A 23,802-nucleotide genomic window follows, 5' to 3' on the forward strand; every position below is an offset into this window, starting at 1 on the left:
TGAAATTAACAAACTTCTATTAAATTTCATACAAGAAGACTTAAAAAAAAAGTTCTAAAAGCAAACTCTTCATCATCCAATTCAAGTTATGTATCATGAAAAGCCTGCCTAGAACTTGCACATTTAGCCACTTGAACTTCTCCCAGTGACATAATTCCTCAAGTGGAAGGAAACATGTCTCCAAGCGTTCTTGGATGGAGCTCACTAGCCACAGTGGCAGTAACCTGGCTTTTAACTTTGCAACTTTCATACTACTTCATCTCTACCTTGGCTTGGGACCAATGGGACAGCCAATATGTGTGTGTGTGTGTGTGCGTGTGTGTACATGTATATTTGAAGGAACTTCTGAAAGGTCACTTCATTGATTACATTAGTTTTCCTATGAAAAATGTTTTGGTTTGTACTACATCATGCTTTTGCATGTTTGAGCCAGCTGTTTTTCCTTAGCAGCGTTCCAAGAAGCAATCATTGGAATAAATAATCACATGCTAGATGTGTCCAAAGTATATATTTGGCTTGTGTTATGCTGTAGTGTAGGGAAGTCCTTAAAAAGATTTAAATATCCATCATCTAAAATTGTGTATCATTGCAAATTAACTGATTTGTAATATTTTAGCAGCACTATTTCAATACTCTTCACATCTGTAAAGCTTTATCATAGAAAGTTTTTAACCTGGTTTTACAAACCTCACTCAATTAACAAAAATATGCAGCAATATGCTACCCTCTTCCCACACTCTGGAAAGATAGCATCTGATTCAAAAACTCTCATTCACCATAAAATAGGCAATAAAAATAAACTCTTAATTTTCATCATCTCTTGGCACATAAAAACATAGTAATGATTAAGATCTAGCTCTTGATTTCTTCTTTAGGCTAATGTCAGGGACGGGAGGGAGCCAGGGATACCCGTGAAACACAATTTCATTATTTAAAAAATTATCCTTAAAAAAAAAACCTTGGAGAGACACCACAATTTTACGCCTGCTTTTTTTTTTTTTTTTTTTTTTTTGAGAAATGGAAGAATACATATCCTTCACATTTACATCTGTTGCTACTTTACATAGTGAGCTGGAATTTCAAGGCTGTATGTGCTTTAAGAAACACGGTGTGACATGCGTTCAAGCACTTCAAATATGTTTGTATAGTTGTAGTAATCCAAAGTGAATTTCTTGAAGCTGCAGCTAATGTTTCTTGTGCTTTATTGCATGTGTTTCTAAGCATAGAATAATTTGATTGGTTTGTTATTATTATTGTCCTATTTGGCAAGCTATTGACATTAGCCAAGACACTACCCTGAATAACCGATCTGGAGTACTGCAAACCCTGCGGCTTGCATTTCAGCACTCCATGCTCATGCAGTAGCTTGTGGGCGAATAAGGTCCATCCTGCTGTAGGTGGAACATCAGGTTCGAGGTGTGATCAACAGCAGTTCTGGATTGTGCGTCAATATTCTGCAGAATTCACTATTGCCAAGGGTTCATCAAAAGTTGCCAACATGATTTGTTTTGTGGAAGGCATAGAGATGATGTCTCCGCTTTCTGCTGGAGAGTGAATTCTGTTGTCTAAAGAATCATCTATAAGGTGTGAGCCCTCTTCTTCGTGGTCTTCATACAGCGTATTGATGTGTAGAAGAGGATGCACAGGGTGGCAATTCAGGGCAGGCCCTGACTCTACTACCTTGTTAGTCTGGGGGAGAGGGACTTTTGTTACAGCACCAGAAGTTGCTATATGGTTATGGGAACAGGTGAGAAAAACCCCTGTTGCAGGCACGGTCCTGCAGATGTCATGGGAATAAAGGGACTCTTTTCCAGGAAGGGAAGAATCTGAAAGAGAAGCAAAACACTTATTTATTTAACTGACATCTTTTTTTCCAAATTGAAAAAAAAAATGATGACATGGGTATCTTAATTTTATTTCCACAATAGCAGTTCAGTTGCTAGATTGGATGAGAGCAACGGGCTCAAAGGCACCTAATGAGGTTGGAGGAGAAGGAAGGGCCTGAATATGGATGTTTTTCTTTCCTCCAAGTTCTCTTTCAAAAGAGGCTTATTTTAGAAGAGAGCCACTGTATGATAATAGTGTAAGTTTTGAACGATGAATGGCATTCAGATTTTATTCTATCTTCAGTCATTAGGTGTCTTTGGGATAGAAGCAGGGGTGGGTTTCAACCGGTTCGCGGCGGTCCCTGCGAACCGGTTGGTCGGCGAACCCGGAAGTAAGTAACTTCCGGGAACGGCAAAGGGCCCGCCCGCCCGCGGTCCTTACCTGGTTTTGACGAGTTCTGTGCTTCCACGCATTCGCAGGACGCATACAGCGCCTGCGCAATCCTCCAGGAGCAGCTGGAGCATCGCACAGACACTAGTACGCATGCGTGCACCGCGCGCATGCACGAGGACGTCGCCGGCCCCGTTCTAACTGAACCGGTTGGAACGGGGCGAGAAACCCACCCCTGGATAGAAGAGTCAATACTTAATACAATTAGGATAATTGTGATATCCTAATCAATAATATGAAACCATCACAGCCAAACTGTTAAGAAAGATGATGTAGCATTATTAAATGAAGTACTTAAAACAAAACTTTAAGATAAGGCAGCATAAGTTACTTACCAAAGTAGCTTCATTGAAGCTAATGAGGTTACTTAACATTCTGTGATTCAACTATAAGGACAAAACTTCAGGGAAGCTTCAATATTATATTATTTTACAGAGTCAAATTGTTTTGAGTACGCAACAGTACTCTCTTCAGAAGTCATTTAAGGAAATTCTTGGATTATTCTTAAATTTCATATGAGTATTTAATATAGCATCACTATATTTGAGTGTGGGTGTTTATTGAAATCCTGCAGAGGAAGGAAATACCGCAAGGAACAATAATTTAAGTTATCAGAAAATTAGATCAATAGAAGCCAGAGGTCAAATTTCTTCTTTGTCCCAGGTTCCTATGATGTTCTTCTCAATACACTCCTCTCCTAGGGATGCTGCTGTAGGGAATTACATGCCAAAACAAGTAGACACAGGGACAGTTATTTTCCCCTCGTGCCATCATTCTGCTGAACACCTAATCCTCACAGTACTGTCTTATGACTAAGTATATTTACCCAAGTGGTATGGCTGTAGTATTATTATCCTTCTCATCTTCTCTACTACTCCCTCTTATTGTTTTCATTATGATGATTAATACTATCCTATGGCTTTGCATGTACATTGAGAGCTTCTCCACTGGAGACAAATTCCTTGTGTATCTAATCACACTTGGCCAAATAAAGCTATTCTATTCTATTCTATTCTATTCTATTCTATTCTATTCTATTCCCTCCCCATAGTCCAGTGGTGGGTTCCGGCCCGGTAAGGGCATACCGGTAGTAGCCGGGATCAGCTGACAGCATACCGGTATGGTGGCTCATTTGGCCCACCCGCCCGCCCACGTTCTACACCGGTTTTTAAAGCAACTGGCCAATTGCGCACACACACAATGTGCGTCGCCTGCCCGAGCTCCAACAAACAGCTTGGTGTCGCAGGGGTGGTGGTGGAGTGTGCATGAGTGCGCAGTGCGTGTGCACGAAAGGATGTGCGGCCCCATGAGCACCGTATCGGTAGTGACAGGGAGAGGAACCCACCACTGCCATAGTGCCTGTTAATATCTGGCATTTATTGTGGTTTTGTTGCATCTCCAAGATGTTTTGAATTGCAAGAAAGTGTCCCCAAGAAGTTTAGATTTCATGAGAAAAATAATGAGGAGGAAAAAAAATGAAGCCAGGACTGAGTCACTGATTAAGTGGCACAAGGACACGTTTTTCCTGAACCACACCAATGCTAGAAATATATTTATAAAAATTGTAGCCATTCACAAATGGCTCATACATTCCAAGCTTAAAAGCACGATTCCTGCTGATAAATTTCAGGTTAACACACACCCCATTTATTGTGTGGTAGCCACACTATGTGATCAATATTTCAGTTTGTATCAGTCACATTTTCAGGGCTCTGGATCGGCCTGATGGATGATTTCCAGCAGAGGCTACAGCTATCATGCAAGGTATCAACAGTATGGAGAAAGGAATCCCAATCAGCTCAGCCACATTTCAAACATTCCAAAATAAGAAGCCATTATGTTAGCTGCAACTGCAATGGAAAAAAAAGTAGCTAAAATATTTCCATACCTTTGAGAGAAGAAGTGACACGAACTATGGCTTTGTCTTCTTGGCTTAAAAATCTGCTCTCTTGATTTTTGGATATTGCCACAGAGTTATTGGATGGAATTTCTTGCTTGGGTTTCTTATTACTCAATATATATGGATGAACATCTAAGGAAAAGTGACGTGTGTGCTTCTTTTCATTACCTGTGCTAGGCAGAGTACTGGGTTCAGTTTTGTGAACGGGAGATGGTTGGATAGGTTTTGAGTTGTTTTCCAGCAAAGGTGCAATCAGACTATCGGCTGCTGTCTTCCGGCGCACCGGCTTTGGCTTCTCAGGTTTGCTATTCTCAACCTTCATGGTAGCTAGCTGCTCCTTGAATGGCTGAGGAAGGGGATTGGAACTCGTGATCCACTTCATTTTCTTCCGAGGACGCTTGATGATTAGTGGCTCATTAGGGTCAAGGTCTGTCGGGTTAATGCTGGGGTCTATTGTTTGTATTCCAGAATCACGTACAGTTGGGGTAACATCATGATTAGACTGGGCTAGAGCTGCAAGCAACTGCCGCACGACATTGTCATACATCAGATCGCTTTCATTGGTAATGAAATCTAAGCGGTTTAGAGACTTGATGTGATCGCGATTTTCATTGCAAAACATAGCCAGGATATTAATGTCACAGAACTGAGATTTCTGCCACTGCTTCTTGGTCTTTATGCCAACCTTGTTCAGCTTGTCAAATATGAAATTGGACTTGCGGAAAATGAAAAGGTGGATCAAATTGATGAGGATGATCAAGTTCATGAAACAAAGGAGGACAATGTCCACTGCAGCAATTATGCGTTGCAGCTGAACAGAGGGCAGCTTGCAATTCACCCGTATGATGAATTTGGAATTGCTGGTTTTGTCGGGAGGTTCTCCTAGAGCGCATGTAAATTCATTTTGCTTCTGGGTAGCATAATAGGTGGACAGGTACGTGATGGGGATGATGCTTAAAAATATGATGAAGAGGTGCCTTGCCAAGTAAAGTTTGGCTAGGAAATTGCTACGCCCTCTGCGCTCCAGATATTTCTCAAACAGGTTTTGCTCAGGGCTTTTTTCCTTCTCTGCATTCTCAATGATTTCTCTTCTTTCGCGTTCTGTTATCCCTGGGCCTTTTGACTGGATTTGTTTTTCGATTTTTGGTGCTCGGCCTTCAGCTGCTCGGTGATAGCAGTTATCTATCTCCTGGAGCAAAAAGTTAAGTTCAGAAGTCAGTCTGGTGGAAGCCAAGAATTCCCACCCAAGGGCTGGAATGTACATAATGCCGGCAAAAGCCAGCAAAGCATACGGAAGAAATTTATGCTCAAACAAGGAAGGCCAGTGGCTGGCATTTACACCTGGCAATGCATCTCTTAGCTCTGTCCAACAGTATCCTCTGGCATACAAGGCTTGATCCCGGGTGAAGTTGTGTGGTGTGTAACAGTATATGGGCTCCTCTGTATAACAGAGAGAAAAGTCACTGCTGTGCATTTAACGTACAAAAGGAGCTCTGCAAAATAAATATGTTTATAAGCTACTGTATATCAGTTTGTTTACAGTATATTCAGCATGACATTAAACTACCCTGTTATCTTAAGAGTTAAAAACTGCCTCCCCCATGGCATTAGGTCAATGCAGAAAAATTTATACAGTCAACATATAGCGACCCCTGAAGTGGAAATGACAAATTACATTTGGAAAAATGGTTTTGGAGATATTTTTTCATACTAATCAATCAAACTTAGACAGCAAAATCAACAGGATAGTGCCACAATGTAATAACCGGGGGCTCATCCTATGAAACAAGTATTTCGCATAAGGTCCTCCAGTTCATCTCTGCATATCAAACATTGAAAAGAACAGCTACTCTTTCAAAAACTCTGATATGTCATTTTTTTTAAGAGATGGGAAGCAATCTAAAAGTGAATTGGCAGAGGTTTTTTTTTAATTTCCCTCACACCACTGAGACTTGGAAAGGATCAGCTGTGAATGTGTTATATTTTCTGCTGAGCTCTTGAGAAACTTTGGCTTCATAACAGTATATTTAAAAAGTGCAAAAATTGCAGTTCAACAACCTCAGGGTTGTTTTCTTTAATGCAAGATAGTTATAGAGCAAAATGGAAGTTTTAAACTCTGAACTCTGCACCCCACAACGATAGTGACCAGAATTCCCTTGAAATTGCAAGGTTTGATTAAATTTCTGGGGGCAAAGAAAGGAAGCAGATTATTTCAACAGAAAATCCTATGATTATCAGTAGGAGCCCCTAGATGTCCCTTCTCTTAAATGTTGTCATCTAGGGGGACACCTGCCCTATGGAACCACCTCTTCCCTGAGATCTACACTCTCAGCTTTCCAGAAGGCTGTGAAGACCTGGAATTGGATCAGGATGGGGATTGACCCAGAAAATGCAGAATTAGTAGCAATAGCAACAGCACGTAACATATACAGCTTCATAGTGCTTTACAGCCATCTCTAAGTGCCCTCTCTAAATTTTGCCTCCAACAATCCTCATTTTATCAACAATGGAAGGCCGAGTCAACCTTGAGCTGCTCAGAATCGAACTTCTGGAGTGAGCAGTGAGTTAGCCTGCAGTACTGCATTGTAACCACTGCGCCACCATGGCTCAGTGATGATCTTAGGTGATGGAAAGTCTGATTTTTAAAAAAATATTTTTTTACTTTGTAATTTTTTATTTCTTATTGTTGTGAGTCACCCAGGACTGTTGTGTTTAATATAGGTAGAAATATAAATATTTTAAATAAACACATATTTAATTTTCTAAAGCACATCTCAATATAGGGTCATTTCGGTAATAGGGATTCATATTCAAATATATGAATAGTGAATATGTTACCATCTTAAATACAGCGGTAATATTCAATTCCCATCTCACAGATATACTCAAAATAATTGAATAGACATTGTTTCTTCTCAATGCGTATTAATAATTGCAACTAGGGGTGGGTATTTTGAGACAGAAGCTCCCTGCTTTGAGTTTGAGAATATTATTTCCTATTTAGTATGGAGTATTTTGATCATTTTGGAAGTGTTTTAAGCTCAGAACTGAACTGTTATAAGCTTAAAATGCTCTCCTAATGACTGGAGCAGCTAACAAACAGGCCATTTTAAATTCAAAAGTAATTGAATTCAGAATGTTTTATAGACCATTAAACTGCTTCCATTCAATAGGGAAAGATGAAATACTGCGGACTTCAAAGTACAGTTGAAAATACCTCCTCATGATCAATGCCCCATATTATAATGAAAGGAATATTGCAGGGTTTAATCAAAACCCTGTCATAATAAAGGCAGTTTTGAGACCCTGCAAAATTACTGCTTAGCATGGAAATAATAAAAATGGAATCAGAAGACTGAAATTTAATTTGCCCCCCAAATCTACAATATGCTACTAAATGAATGTTTTGCATCCGAATGTTGCTGGTTACAATTTTGCAAATATTTTCTTTTAAATTTTCTAAATAAAAAAAATTACTGCCAAAGTACAAACAGTGTCATAATTGGGGGTCAGATATCTATTTGGTTGAGTCTGTTTTGAATTAAAGGATACTCCTTAACTCAGTGTTTCTCAACCTTAGCAACTTGAAGATGTCCGGACTTCAACTCCCAGAATTCCCCAGCCAGCAAATGCTGGCTGGGGAATTCTGGGAGTTGAAGTCCGGACATCTTCAAGTTGCCAAGGTTGAGAAACACTGCAGGCTTAACTGACTAAATTTTCAGTGTCTTGAAAAGAAACTTCAAATAATAACACTATCACTAGTAATCTTTGGAAATGCAGTGAGACGGCTCATTGTCTACATATGGTATTGATCATACATCCATGAAATGGCATCTTATGAAAATCAATAAAATGGCATCTTAGAAAACTCAATACTTTCCTTTTATAAAAATACAGTCAAAAGCATTATAAATACATTCTATGATTTACAGAAAGTCTACCACAAAATACTTTTGGGGATTGAATGTGTTAATGACACATCTTCATTGCTCCCTGAAAATATAAATCCTGCATAATCTAAGGTAATAAGATTGAAGGCTCATCTTGAGAAGATTATCATTCAGCACTAAATCATAGCAATCCTTTGAGAAACCTAGTGTAGGTAAATGAATGCAATCAATAGAAATAGATCTTGTACCTTACAGTAATTCACTTGTATTCAACATCCCATCAATTGGGTTGAAGTCAGGTCTAATATAGCACAGAGTAAATTTCTTTAATGCCATGGGAATATGGTAGGCATTACTAAATTGCCTCATTAATTTTTATGGTTCTACTCTTAAGCTTGATTAAAATGGAGATAGATTCTTATTTAGCAGTTGTCCACAGACTTTAAAACTTTTGTTAAAATTATGAAAATGGCATATTGTCATGATGCAAGTTTTCCCTTTTTGATGGGGACACAGGTTGCCATGATAAAAATTAAACATGAAAAGCAAAACTTGAGAGACTGAAACAATAAGCCCAACAAAATAAAAACATTTGGCATATGTGGTAAGTGCTATACGAGTAAATTCTAACTGTAAACCAAATCTCCTCTTTAGAATTTCTGTTACATAGTGAAAAGCCAGCTAATATTTTTTTTAAAAAAAAACAATGGATAAAGAGCTCAGGCTTTCAACCATTCATTGTTATTGATATGGAAAGCCCACTTACCTGGTTCTAAAGGGTATTTTAATTTAAACAGCAAATTTCAATTACAAATGTTACCGTAATAAGTGATAATGGTGGTGAACTTCTGCTAAAAAAAAAAACCTCCATGCCTTGCACTTGCATAAAAATAAAATATATTCTTCTCTGCTCCAATGAAATTTATTTGGGCAAATTGTGACATCAATACATCACGTTTTGTTGATGCAATTTTGGATATAAAATGAGACCACAGTCTACGGGTGTCAACCTGTCCCCTTGTGAATGCAGCAAGGACACTGTGCTTGTAAGTATTCATACCATATTTAAAGTATGAAGTTAGAAATTCAAAACTTATACAGGTTCCATGCAAAATAATCACACTGATTCAAATCCATTTTCAACCGTTACTATTTCTGCTACGTTTTGGCACCATCCTCTAGTTCCCAGGATTGAGTACTAAATTTATCTGTAAATCAAAGCAAATGCAAGGGAAACAGCTCATTTAATTATTAGTTGTCCCTACTCTGACTTCTCCCCTCCTCCTGTTGTTTTCTGAGATTGTAAGCTCCTTACTCTTTGCACACCGATACCATAAAATACCACATTGATCTTAATAATTCCCAAATATTGGGGAACATGGAACATGACCTATCAAAGTAGCGAGGCAGAAAATTGTGAACAGTCTGGATTTTTATTCATGCATGAACAAACTATACACAATCTTACTAACCTAAATTACATTTGATGCAAATAAAACCATTTACATGGTACTGTAAATAAATATATATATATAGCATTGCTAAGCAACACCAAGATATTTTACTGATGATTTCTATTATTCAGAATAGTCCCATTACTTATTTTTATTTCATTGATCCAATATATTTCCCCCCCGCCGCCCCCTTTTGGTAAAACCATGCTCTCTATTCTCACTGTTTATAATTCTGTGCATTTGTGCATCCAGGGGTGTCTGCAAGAAGAGTCAAAGAAATCAAGATGGTGGTTGGGTCAGAAAGGGATGGGGATTTTACCACACAGTCAGTCACCATGTTTTTTCTTTTGACACCCTCCTCCCAAACAGATGGCCCTGTACCAGTGGTGGGTTGCAGGCAGTACGCCCCAGTTACGGCGTACCAGAGCCAGCCCGGAGCACCGGATACCATTCCGGTACAGTGCTCCAGAGGGTCCCCCCTCCTGCCTGAGCTCCTTACCTGTGTTTTAAAGCTTCTGTGCTGCCACGCACATGCACGCACATGGCGCATACAGCGCCTGAATGATGCTCCACGGAGCAGCTGGAGCATCACGGAGGTGCTATGATGCATGCACGTGCTGCGCGCCTGTGCGCACATGCTGTGCACATCCATGAGTACGCCGCCAGCCCGGTTGGAATGGGACTTGAAACCCACCACTGCCCTGTACTGATCCCACTCTACTTGTCTAAAAATTCTGTTCTTCATCTATGTTCATCCATTCTCTTGCATAGGTATTGTTGTTTGTGAGTTATTGTTAGGGTAATTTCTCTCTCTCTCTCTCTCTCTCTCTCTCTCTCTCTCTCTCTCTCTCTCTCTCTCTCTCTCTCTCTCTCTCTCTCTTAAGTAACATTACATTAATTTACATATGAATGTTGTTTTTTCTTCCTTCCTTCTGATTATCTCCCTTAATACATTTAATGTGGAAATGATAGCTGGTTTTTGATTGTAAATAAATGTTATATTTAATATGATTACACCTTTGGGATAAAGCTTACAAGCACATCAGGAAAAGCATGAATCAATTATGATATATTTACAAGAAATTAAGTTGGACATAGGTTTATTTTTTTACCATTAAGGAAAAAACTGCATTGATCTCATGTTGCCTGAAACAAGATCTACTCCAATATAGTCAAGAATTTTACAGTTTTTATGGCTTACGTTGCAGCAGCTGGCAGCATTGAGGCTGCCTTGGCCAATTCTTTTAAAAGAAAGAAGAAGCTAAATTGGGTTTCTCCTGATTCGTATTTGGATAAGAATCAAGGAAATTCCCTGATGGAACGAAGTCTTGGAATGAAATGACAACATACTTCTGTATTGGTGAAAATAAAACTATGCTAGCATAGCCAAGAAGTCTCACTGAGAGAGGAAATTGATTTTTTAAAAAAAGAAATAGGATTTAAATGGCAAAAATCCAGAGTAAACATGGTTTTACTGGACTTAAACATATACGCTAGTGATAATATTGAACTTGGGCATGATGTGATCTTTGCAGTAGAAGACATGAACATGAAGGTTTTGCATGCGAATAAGAGATCTCACATATGCCCTCATTGCTCCCAGCAGAAATGTTCCTGTTAGATCAGTGTTTCTCAACCTCGGCAACTTGAAGATGTCCGGACTTCAACTCCCAGAATTCCCCAGCCAGCATTCGCTGGCTGGGGAATTCTGGGAGTTGAAGTCCAGACATCTTCAAGTTGCCGAGGTTGAGAAACACTGTGTTATATGATGACTGTAATATACCACATGGTTACTGCAATCACAGGTCTCCCAGCAATCTTAGCCAAAATGCAAAAATGAGAATACAACCCGACACATTATTATTATTTATTTAATGAAAAGTAGCTATTCCTTTGTTACTGAAAATATTTTTAAAATTCCCAGATCCTCTTCTTTCTGAAAAATAAATTAAAAGTTGGTTAATACAGTTTAAATAATGTTTGCATTGGTTTGCTACAAAACATATCTCTGAAAAAAAATGTGAACTCATGACTTATATATCAAAGAGCATGGTTGCTATGAAATAAGTAGATAAAGTGAAGGATTTTAATGATCATACCTTGATGGTATAAACATAATTAACAGTGGTTAATTTGCGGGGGAGGGTAAACAATGATGTGGTTGGTCCCTTGGACTTGAGAAACACTCCCTGGATTCAGCCTTGAAACTGAGTGAATATTGGTGCTTTGACTTGCTTGATATCTTTCCAGTTAGAACCAGAGAGTTTAAGCCAGTGTTTCTCAACCTTGGCAACTTGAAGATGTCTGGACTTCAACTCCCAGAATTCCCCAGCCAGCGAATGCTGGCTGGGGAATTCTGGGAGTTGAAGTCCGGACATCTTCAAGTTGCCAAGGTTGAGAAACACTGGTTTAAGCAATAGAAGGGATGTTGGACATTATGTAGTCCAACTCCAGGAATCCACTATTACAGCATTCCTAACTGATGGACATATAACTTCTCTTTCAGAAGTGGGTTCCTACCAGTTTGGACTGGTTCAAATGAGTAGGTAGTGGCACCGCCATCTTGTTTTTTGCTTCTGTGCATGCGTAGAAGCAATTTTTTTTACTACTCTGCATCCGCATCCCTGAGAGAACTGGCAGTAACAGAAGCCGGAACCCACTCCTGTTCTGTTAAAACATCTTCAGGAAAGAAGAGTCTATTACTTCTCAAAGAAGTTCATTCTGTTTTAGAAGAGCTATTAGTATTGCTAATCCCCCCTGGATGTTTAATTGAAAGTCAGCTATGATAGAAGCAGACTGAACTTAGGAAAGGTCTATAACAGACCTTAGGAAAACTCAGGAAGAAGATTGTTACAGAGACCTTCAAATAATAAAAATGGAATCAGAAGACTGAAATTTAATTTGCCCCCAAAATCTACAATATGCTACTAGATGAATGTTTTGCATCCGAAAGTTGCTGGTTACAATTTTGCAAATATTTTCTTTTAAATTTTCTAAATAAAAAAAATTACTGCCAAAGTACAAACAGTGCCATAATTGGGGATCAGATATCTATTTGGTTGAGTCTGTTTTGAATTAAAGGATACTCCTTAACTCAGTGTTTCTCAACCTTAGCAACTTGAAGATATCTGGACTTCAACTCCCAGAATTCCCCAGCCAGCGAATTCTGGGAGTTGAAGTCCGGACATCTTCAAGTTGCCAAGGTTGAGAAACACTGCAGGCTTAACTGACTAAATTTTCAGTGTCTTGAAAAGAAACTTCAAATAATAACACTATCACTAGTAATCTTTGGAAATGCAGTGAGACGGCTCATTGTCTACATATGGTATTGATCATACATCCGTGAAATGGCATCTTATGAAAATCAATGAAATGACATCTTATAAAACTCAATACTTTCCTTTTATAAAAATACAGTCAAAAGCATTATAAATACATTAGATAGAAGCAGACAGAACTTAGGAAAGGTCTATAACAGACCTTAGGAAAACTCAGGAAGAAGATTGTTACAGAGACCTTCAGCCCAGGGCAAGGAGGATGAGGGAGACTCAAACCAACTCTTATCTTAATTATGCCAGATCAAAGTTAAGCAGAAAACTTTCCAGGTTCTGTCATAGCAGCTTTTAAAATGCGTACGAAGAGTTTTGGCTCAAATTAGAGACAAAGGCCTCCGTCTCAAAAAAGAGAAATGCCAAATTAATGTGCCAAGGGTTGAATTCCTAGGGTACCTGATCGATGGTTCTGGGATTCACCCGACTACACAAAAAATCAAAGCTATTCAGGGTGTCCCCACACCTCGCAATCAAACTGAGCTGCAGGCGTTCCTTGGGCTCCTTAATTTCTACAGCGTCTTTCTCAAACAGAAATCCACTGTTGCTGAGCCCTTACACTGTTTCCTGGCTAAGAACGCGAAGTGGTCCTGGGGCAGAGCCGAGGCTGCCGCATTTGCTGCGGTAAAACGACTCCTATCGGCGGACTCCTTTCTAGTCCAACCGAAGCCCCTATTGCATTTTACTCCAGGAGCTTGTCCACTGCTGAGCGGAATTACAGCCAGTTGGACCATGAGGCTTTGGCTGCAGTGGCCGGAGTAAAGAGGTTCCACGATTACCTTTACCACCATGACATCAAACTGGTTACTGACCACAAGCCGTTGTTGGGCTTACTGGCTGGGGACCGACCCAGCCAGTAAGCCCAGTGTCGTTATCACCTCGCATGACCAGGTGAACAATTTTCCTAGCTGCTTACTCCTACTGTCTCATCCACCGACCTGGCTCCACTTTGGGGCACGCTGACGCTTTGAGCCGCTGCCCGTTGCCAGAACTTCTCACTGACCCTACCCCCGAGACGCCAGTCCTTCTCATTGACTTCCTTGAGACTGGGCCTGTCTCGTCCAGTGACGTTGCCAGTCACTCTGCAAAGGACTCCACCATCAAGCAAATTTTGAACTGGGGGTGGAGGGGGTGGCCCAAGGGGCCTGTTGGGGCTGATTTCAAAATGTATTTTGCCAAACGCAATGAGTTATCGGTTGTTAACGGCTGTTTACTGTGGGGGGACCGGGTAGTTGTTCCACCTAAACTGTGCATTGCAATATTAGAGGCTTTACATGTAGGGCATCCTGGAATTGTCAGGATGAAGTTGTTGGCTAGGAATTACATGTGGTGGCCTAACATAGACAGGGAGATCGAAGAGTAGGTGGCTACCTGCACACTGTGCCAGGAGTCCAGACCAGCTCCCCCAGAGGCGCCCGCTAAGGAGTGGGAGCAACCTCAAGCACCATGGTCTAGGGTGCACATTGACTTTGCTGGCCCAGTTCATGGACAGACATTTCTTGTAGTTGTGGATGCCTACACGAAATGGTTAGAGGTAGTCCTGATTACCTCCACTATGGCAGAAGTGATCATCAAGGTGCTATGGAGACTTTTCTCCACGCACGGCCTGCCCGACGCCTTGGTCTCTGACAATGGGCCCCAATTCACGGCCATGCAATTCGAGACCTTTCTAGCAGCTCAGGGAATCAGGCATGCCCTGGTCGCGTCATTCCATCTGGCCTCCAATGGTCAGGCGGAGAGAATGGTGAGATCCCCAAAAGAGGATGGGCCAGGGAGATTGGCAAACACGGGTTGATCACTATTTGCTAATTCAGCACATCACACCCAGTGCCACTATAGGGAGAAGCCCCTCCGAGCTTCTCATGGGTCGCCAGCTAAGATCCCACTTAGACCGGCTACACACCAATTATTCTGCCTCATTGCCCCCAGACTCCAGAAGCAAGATTCTGACATTTAGCATAGGGGATTCGGTATATGCCCACAACTACGCTGGGGGAACTCTGTGGATTCCTGCCACAATGATAGGCATCACCGACCCTCGCTCTTACCTCTTAGAGCTCGAGGACGGTAGGAATTGGAGAAGGCATATTGACCAACTCCATGGCTGCCTCTCCAACTCCACTCTTAGACAACCAGAGGTAACTCCTGCACGAGTTAGCCAAAGCCCTACCCAAAACACAGCAAACACTCACTCCTTCCATGGCCAGCTCAAGCCCGAGGGTACCAGGAAACCTATCTGATTTTGTTGCAGGCCCACAGCGAGCTCCGAGTAAACCGGCTCTAGAAGCTCCAGCCCCGGCCTGTGAAAGGTTCCAGGAGCTTCCACCAAATGAAGTTGCAGAGCAAACAGGCTCATCCGACCTGTCCAAGAAAACCCCTCCTACTGAACTGCCCAGGTCAGGCAGAGCAACCCAAAAACTGACCTACCTATGTGACTACATTACCAGTAGGATTGTTCCATCTAAGAGAGGAGGGGTGTTAGATATTCACCCTATCTACAGTGGTTTCCACCAAGGTCCTCTGTTCCAGCAGGAACAGAGGTTTAATCCTATTGGTCGAAGGGACTGACAGCTCCCTATAAAAGGGCTGCTGTCAGACTCAACCTTTGCTGGATTATTCTCACTTGTTGTATTCAATAAAGAGCTGTTGTTACTGTTAAGCCTGTGTGTGCCTATCCATTACCCAATCTAACAGGAACTATGACTTTTCATAATCTTATTGAACTATGATATTTTTTGTTATCCTAGAATTCTTGTAAAATCTATCACCAACTTTTCCCTAAGCTTCTAAGAAGCCAATAGCTTGTTTTTCCATGCCACCTGTAGAAAAGAAGAAACATACTTTTATCTATGGTCAAAATGGAACTAGCCTTTAGCAAGCTATTAAGATAGTCTACTTTTTATCAAGTGAGATGGGTTCTACTCACTCAACAATCCTCATCCTTATCCCTTATAGTAGTTAGGCAAGTTATCAAACGCCACTGACGTGCCTGTATTGCTTGTTTATCCTATGTCTCTAGCTCAAATATTCTGAATCATCCTTTGTCTACTGATTTAAATATGAATTACGATTAACCACCCTGATCTCATGGTCTGTAGTATTGATTCATCATTTCTTCCAGGCTTTCTCTAGAAATTGGCCAAATTGCTTGTTAATTGTGAAGCAGCAATGTGGTAGAACGTGCAGCCTACCTGCGGTGCTTCTCCATCTGCATGAACAGGTACTAGTAATTCAGGCATCATGGCCTAGTATGACATCTACCTTTGAAATCCTAGTTGGTTACTCTCCAAATAATAGAGTAGTATAAATTAGAACTTAATGGGTTGAGCATGTTTATAGTTTTGGCAAGTTTAGGAAAAAAAATTACACAGACTTCTAGATTTGGCAATTACAAATGATCACTTCCTAGTTAAGTTTTACCCACGGTATGAAATGAGAATAAATGCCTATGTACGTAAACAGGCAGCCCATTCATTGGTAAATAATGTGCAAAGTCTGTCAATATCTGGTCCAATTCCAGTACTATCTATGGTTCAGAACCACTGTTCCCTCTAAGGTGCGCGGCTGCGCACATGGCAAGAAAACCCCACGCAGCAATTTCTAACTGCCGCGCAGAGATTTCTTTCAAAGCAAACGTGGGGAAGTCCTTTGCAGGCGGCTAGAACTGGCCGCCCGCAAAGGACCTCCCCAGAGGAATCTCATGTCCTGCAGCCCAAACTTTCTCCTCCCAGCAACTTGGCCTGTTGGATACAGTTGTGGCGGGGGAAGAATGGGCTGGGTGGGCTGGCTGGCTGGGGAGGGGGAGCCCTTTAAAGCCCTGCTGCCGCGTCTTCCCAGCAAGACTTCCTTTCGGCTCGCGGTTTCCCTTGCCTGCCTTAACCAAAGCTTGGTGGCCCGCCTCTGCTTTCGCTCTCCCTCCCTCAGCTGTGCAGCAGCAGCAGCGGCAGCTCTCAGCCTACGGCAGCAGCGTCACACAGGCTGTGGAAGGAGGGGGAGGAGGAGGGAACCAAAGAGAGGCTTTTACCGGGCGTGCGCCCCATAGCCAGGACCGTCCTTGCGTCTCAAGCCGCGTTTCTTCCTGCAAAGCCCTTCGGGCGTCAGGCGGAACTCTCGGGTTGCCCGAAGGGCTTTGCAGGAAGAAATGCGGCTTGAGGCGCAAGGACGGTCCTGGCTGTGGGGCGCACGCCCGGTAAAAGCCTGTCTTTGGTTCCCTCCTCCTCCTCCTCCTTCCACAGCCTGCGTGACGCTGCCGCCGTAGGCTGAGAGCTGCCGCTGCTGCACAGCTGAGGGAGGGAGAGTGAAAGCAGAGGTAGCCTCAAATTTAATTTAAATTCTTTAAAAGAATTTTTGGATTTCTCCTCACCAAACCTTTAAGACTGAAAGTTTTTCCTAACATGAACTTGAGCTAATATACTTAATAGGAGAAAGGTGCAGCAATTAACACTGCTTTTTAAAAAGAACAATATTTCTCAATTGTTTATCTGTATGAAGTCTGCCTATCTTAAGTTCCTACTATACAAAAGGTATTACCTTCTAAGGCAACCTGTATACAATACATTAGTGGCCAATGTTACATTGCTCCTAGTGACAAAATTAGAGCTGTGTTAAGCCTATGAAAAAAGACCCCCAAATCCCAAATGAATAAAATCATTATTAAGACCCAATGAAAAAATTACAAAAATTATGCATAAACTTTCATGTTCCCCAAATTTCCAATCCAAAACTTAACCCAGATTCTTCAGACATAGATTTGTAATTCAGAGTCAGACTCGATTATTAGAATGAATGCATTAATCAGGGGTGAATAATGTTGGTGAAATCTCATCTAACCTTCCATAATAATAACATACATACACAAATAGCTGACAGCCACATCTCTGAAACACTATTAAATCTGAACTAAATGTTTATCTAGAACTCAAATAAATAGCTGCTTTTTGGTTTTATTTTTTTTAATATTTATCAGTCTCTCTTTTATTCCATACTTCTGGTTGAAAGACTACTCTATGTCATGCTAAACAAATGCATATTCTAGTGGCGGTGGGGGCTCGTTGGCATCTTCAGCAGCAGCCCTGCCTCCTGTGAAAAAAACCGAAGATGGAGCAGATCCACGGAGATGACGTTGCTGCAACATGACTGGAGGAGGAATTCTGGGAGTTGAAGTCAGCAAGGCTTAAAGCTGTCAGGTTTGAAGACCCCTGGGTTTGTTTTTTTCTAAAGGGTTAGGGGTGCAAAGGTCTTGTAACTTGACAGCTTTAAGACTTGCGTGCTTCAATGCCAGAGTTTCTGAGCCAACATTTTGGTTGCTAAGCAGGACCGTTGTTAAGTGATACTGATATTATATAACACTTTTAATTAAGCGGGTGCCTTGAATAAACATAACTTTGAGTTTCAAATAATACTGATTTCGTTGTTGTCTTCGGTGACATCTGTGAAAAAAATTCAGGTGCTCAGGCATGAAAATATGCCGCTCAAACACTATACTTTTCTGCTCACACTGAAAAAAAATTAGAGGGAACATTGTTCAGAACTGGAAGATTCCATACTCCAAATACTTCCTTATGGGTGTTAGACTCACAGAGACAATCCAGATTCCAGAGACAGGCAGTCTGCCTCTATTCTTATAACTGCATCCTTTGGTCTGTTGCATTCTAGGTATATGGATTTCTACCCTAGAGTCCCTAGTCTGTACAGCCATGGTGGGAGGATATCCAAGCTGAGAAAAGCTGCTTCACTGTATTGAGACACAGTGCAAAAATATAGAGTTGACATGTATAATTAGTACATAAAGCAAATATTCAGAATTAAGGATTCAAGATTTTTTAGCTGCTAGGAATTCAAATTAAACCCCTTCAAATATTAAGAGATTACCGCATTTTTCTCCTTTCAACATACCTATCCCATAGCACAGGTGTGTCATACTCAAGGTCCAGGGGTTATTAGATGGCCCTAGAAACAGCGAAGGACCGGCCCATGGTGCCTCTGCCAGCCAAAACCACACTGCGTTTTTGCTGGCAGAGGATTGCGGGAGGCTGTTGCAAACAAAAATGGAGCTCGGGAGTCCGTTTTTGCTGGCAAAGCGTTCATGCAACCACAGGCATCCCTGACATGAGTGATGTTGAGCTGGCCACACCCACCCTGGCCACACCCACCCCAGCCCCCCAAGGTCAAACACAACCCTGATGCAGCCCTGAATGAAATCGAGTTTGACACTCCTGCCATAGGAAATCAGAGCCTGGAGATGGTATGAAATACCATCTTACTGTTGGGGAGTGAGAGGTGGAGATATTTTTTCCCTACTGGGGCCTATGCCTTTGAAAAAATCCTGCCATTGAAATCAGTGAATTTTGTAATAGGGAGGAACCAGCCTCATCTGACATTTTTAATTTAAATCACTTGTTTTTCCCTTTCAAGTTCCCCTACCAAGAAAGATAGGAAATGTTGGTTTTGCCAAAGCTTCAGATGGGATAATGGAAACCATGCAGTCTTCAGGTTGCCATAAAAAAATCTAATAAAAACACAACATAGTTTTTGCAATATTCTTAGCCTTAACTAGGATTCCTACTGCTGATAATTAAAGGAAACCATATATACAAGAATCCACACTTTTAGAATCTGGCATGCAAATTTCCTAATTCCATGCATTGTCTATGGAGAGGATTTGGGCTGTTCTCTCAGTCTGTTTTCTCCATCCTCTTGCCTCCTTACTGATTAAACAAATCCACAAATTCTAAAAACTATTCCATCTTTCAATTCACACAAGTAGTACTGATTAATGAATAAAAGGTTTGTTTCCTTTCGGGTCTGCTTGAGTTTTGTGATTCCATTAGCAATTCTATGTACTTTATTGGCTGCAATATGCATGTATATGCATATGTATGTATATATGCATCTGTGTGGAATCACAAAAGTAGACAGAAAGTGGACAAAGACACAATCTCATGTATTTTTCTTTCCATATGGTAGTGGAAAGGTAGTCTAAAGTGGGTACTCCAGAACAAAGTTAAGCAAAAGAGACATTAGAGGATCCTGTTGAGCTAGAATTCGGGAGTCCACAATTTCTATTAGCTAATATTGTGGCTACTCTGAGGCAATGCTTCCAAACCAGAGGTGACATTCAGCCAGTGAATACTGGATTCGAGTGAACCAGTAGCTCAGACGATCAGCTCGCCCCGCTCATCTGCCCCTTTCCTGCCCTTTATTTCCTGCTTTGTAGCTCATCTCAATCAGGCAGCACAGCTGATTCCCCTCCCCCCCCCACTATTCTACTTGCTGACTTGGAAAGTAAGCAGTTGAGCTTCTAACTGATTCATTTTCAGTGCTGCATGCAAGTGTTTTAGGCGCATGTGTGTGAGCAAATAACACACTTCACCGAACCGGTTGTTAAACTGGCAGCATCCCACAACTGCTCCAAATACCAGAAAAACAGGTAAATTCTATTTGGAATTCAATAACCTAAAAGATCAGCAGATGGAATAACACTTTGGAAATATGTTTATCATGGTATCTGGGATAGCCACTGACAGGTGTGGATTAGTCACTTTTCTTTGGCTGGAGCCAAGGGGAGGGGAAGAGTGAGATCTGTAAAGCACAAAGACAGATTGTTCTTACACCAGAAAAAGGGACAGGAAGCGGGTGCTGCAAAAATCCAATAGAATTAAGACACACAGAGTCAACCCTACTGCCTCCATAGAAACTCCCCTCCATACCCAATACCATTTTTGCAGCCCATAGAGACCCCCAGATTGTATGAGGCTGAATATTTCAGACCCCCTTTTTTTAGCTTGGGAGATTTGAAGGCTTTTGAAGAGATAAAAATAAATTCTACAAGACTAGAAAGACTCTAAGACACCCACAGTACCTGTAACATCCAAATATCATCGGAATTGGGCTGATTTTTTTTCTTTCCTTCTTTAGGGGGTTTAAGAAACAATACATACCTCACAAATTTCAACTTTTTCCCATGAGAACAACAACAACAACAACAACAACAACAACCCTGGGTTTCAAAACATTGGTCCTACCCACTCTGGTGGCTTCATAACATCATTGGCCACACTTCCTCTTGACACCAAGGAAAGGAGAAGGAAGAGCCAAGGTGGCGCAGAGGTTAGAGTATAGTACTGCAGGCTACTTTTGTACAGCTGACTGCTAGCTCCAATTCGGCAGTTCAAATCTCACTGGCTCAAGGTTGACTCAGCCTTCCATCCTTCCGAGGTGGGTAAAATGAGGACCCAGATTGTTGGGGAAAATATGTTGACTCCATAAACCGCTTAGAACGGGCTGTAACAGCACAATGAAGTGGTATATAAGTCTAAGTGTTATTGCTGATATGGTCCTTCAGGCCAAAGAAAGCCTCACTCAGATCTTCCTTGGAAATAGGAACCCGCTACAAAATTAATGAAACTTGTGTATTTTTAAAAACACTTTATGTCCAGTATCATAGAATTTAGCCCCTGCTGTGCAATCCTCTATGTTCAATACAGAAAAGTCAAGTTAAAACATTACTGAGAAATAACTGCCCAGCCTCTGCTTGAGAATGCCCAGGAAAAGATTTCATCACCTCATCTGCTGAACAGATTCTACAGTTTAACTGCTTTTATACGTTGAGATTAATGTTTGATCTCACATCGTTCAATTTTCAGAGTGTTATTCTCTAATTAAGAGAGAGGGCAGAATCCTGGCCCCCTTTGTATGATCTCTTGCAAATTAATCAGGTTGGAAAGAAGATCAAGATGGGAATGTATGAGGAACATGGCTTTTAGAATTATTTCTAACCCCATTACTTGCAACAGCCCCAGGGGCTTTTCAATTTCCTTCTGCGTAATAAATATATTTCCTCAAATTTTCCTAGAAGGACTTAATTTATAGTTTTTTGTAGTTATGGCATAGTGTTGAATTTAGATATAACTTCTGATCAAATAAAATTCCAAAACATTCTTCTCGTATACTATCATCACATCAGGAATATTGCACATTTGATTTCTCTTCCCTAGCATATACAATTTTCATAGATGTCTATCAGCCCATCAAAATAATCTTCCATCTTGTTTTTTAGTAACTTTCACACATTTTGTATTCCTCTATTTATTAGCTTCATTCAATTGTATTTATTATTGGTGTGAGAAATAATTGTGAGTTACTGAAAAGCTGCTTTTTTGAAGTCCCAGGTACTACTTTAAACTTTCCCACACCTTTTGTTTTGCTGGGCAGTCTATAGCAGACACCACCAACAGTACTGCTTTTATTCATTTTTTAAACTTTTTTAAACATATTGACCTTTTGTACACATGTAGCTTTTTAAACATAAGACAATTCTTTCTTTGTATTGGTTTTGTTCCTTTAGCAAGTGATATAGTATAATTTTATTCCAACCATGAAGATCATCTGACCACATTATGTTTCTTAAATATTTGACTTTCAGCAATCAGCATTTAATCTTATCTTCAAGCATCCTCATATATACATGATAAATATTCAAGTGTTTGGCAACTGGTATATACTTATAATGGTTGAAGTAGCACAAGTTCGCTATTTGTTGCTTTCCCAGATGGCTTCCGTTAGGCAAAGTCAATGGGAAAAGTCAAATTCACTTAATGACCATGGGAAAAAAAGTCACAAAATTGAGCATGACTTGCTTAATGATTGAATCGCTTAGTGATGGAAGTTCTGTTCCCAACTGTGGTTGTAAGTTAAGTACTACCAGTATTTAGGTATTTCAAAAGCTAGGTTTTGAATTTTGGATTTACCCAGGAGAACTTCCTACTTTTATGTTCTTCCAGATTAAAGTGTTTTAAAGATTTTAAAAATAGTAATTAATATCTGCCACACCGTTTAAAACTTGAACTTCAAGTAGAAAAAACTAAAAGACCTATCTTTCATGTGTGCAAAAACATCTGTGTAATTATTTGCATTTATATTTGTGTTAAGAATGTGGGGATACAGGTGCACTAAACTGAGGTAGATTTGCCATACTTCCGTCGATGCTGTTATTGCCCAAAGAGGCATAATTATAGAAAATCTAAATTATGGTGTGGAAAATGTTTTGAATGCAAACTACCATGGTTTGAATTCAAAATGTCCTGTTTTGAATGTGAGACAGTTGTTTTTAGAATGAAATGAGCTCTTTTGATCGCCTTTTTTGAAATTTTTCATTCAAAACAGACTTTTCAAACCTCAAAATTAGGAGTACTAAACTAGAAACAATATGAATTTGAGTTTTTTTTAATCAATGCTTTAATTTTGAATAAGAACGTTTGGACCTTTGCAGATTTATTTGTTAAGAAAAATAAACACAGGATTTAAGAATCATAAATATAGGCAGATTAAGTATGTTCAAATTATAATCTTCCTGAATTTTTCTTTGTGGGACAAGTAGGTTGCCTGTGGTTTCCTATCCCGTTTTTTGGAACAAGCAAACAAGCCAGCAGTTGCATAGATCCACAATCTAATTTTAGCATATCAAAGCGACAGCTTTCATTTAGTATGGCATCAGCTCACTCTGATCATGTCGCTATCCTTTCTGTTCTTTCATCACTTCGGACTAAATTGATGCTGCACCATTAACCACAACCTTCCTCTTGTTCAAACAGAAAATCATCTCAACCAAGGCTGAGAAGGAACATTGCATGCTATTTGAAGATATTTTACAAGTAAGCATAGGTTACTAGAGCTCAATTAAATGAATGTTGAAAAGCAGTCTCTGGGAACCAATAATAGCAGAGTTAGTATAGTACACTTGACTGATAAACACTGAAGCCGCAAAAATAAATCAGTCTGTCTGTATGCTTGTCTGTGCGTCCATCCATTCATCCATCCAGCAACTGGTATGGTGCAACGGGGCCCGGCGTCCACCACTAGAACGCATACAGCACACACGCACACACGTGCATGCGTCCCTACCTCCCGTGACACTCCGTGACGCCTCTATGACACTCCAGCTGCTTGGTGGA

The 23,802-nt window shown here is 40.6% G+C and overlaps 1 protein-coding gene across 2 annotated transcripts in view; it reads right to left on the minus strand.

Annotated features, from left to right (window-relative positions):
• Positions 1–1,001: 1,001 nt before the first annotated feature.
• PANX2 (pannexin 2) overlaps positions 1,002–23,802 on the minus strand; it is a 31,869-nt gene continuing 9,068 nt past the window's right edge. Inside the window, exons 3-4 of one of the 2 annotated variants that reach the window (XM_014054798.2) lie at positions 4,166–5,617; positions 1,002–1,826 (exon numbers count right to left, since the gene is read on the minus strand). In XM_014054798.2, coding sequence (XP_013910273.2) covers positions 1,447–1,826; positions 4,166–5,617 — 1,832 coding nt within the window. In that variant the 3' untranslated portion in view covers positions 1,002–1,446. Of the gene's footprint in view, positions 1,827–4,165; positions 5,671–23,802 lie in introns of both variants that reach the window. The other variant, XM_014054799.2, reaches the window with a different exon arrangement.

This window comes from Thamnophis sirtalis, unplaced genomic scaffold (assembly GCF_051295495.1).
Source record: "Thamnophis sirtalis isolate CommonGarterSnake01/CBP01778 unplaced genomic scaffold, rThaSir2_p1.2 scaffold_9, whole genome shotgun sequence".
In the NCBI taxonomy this organism is placed as follows: Eukaryota; Metazoa; Chordata; class Lepidosauria; order Squamata; family Natricidae; genus Thamnophis; species Thamnophis sirtalis.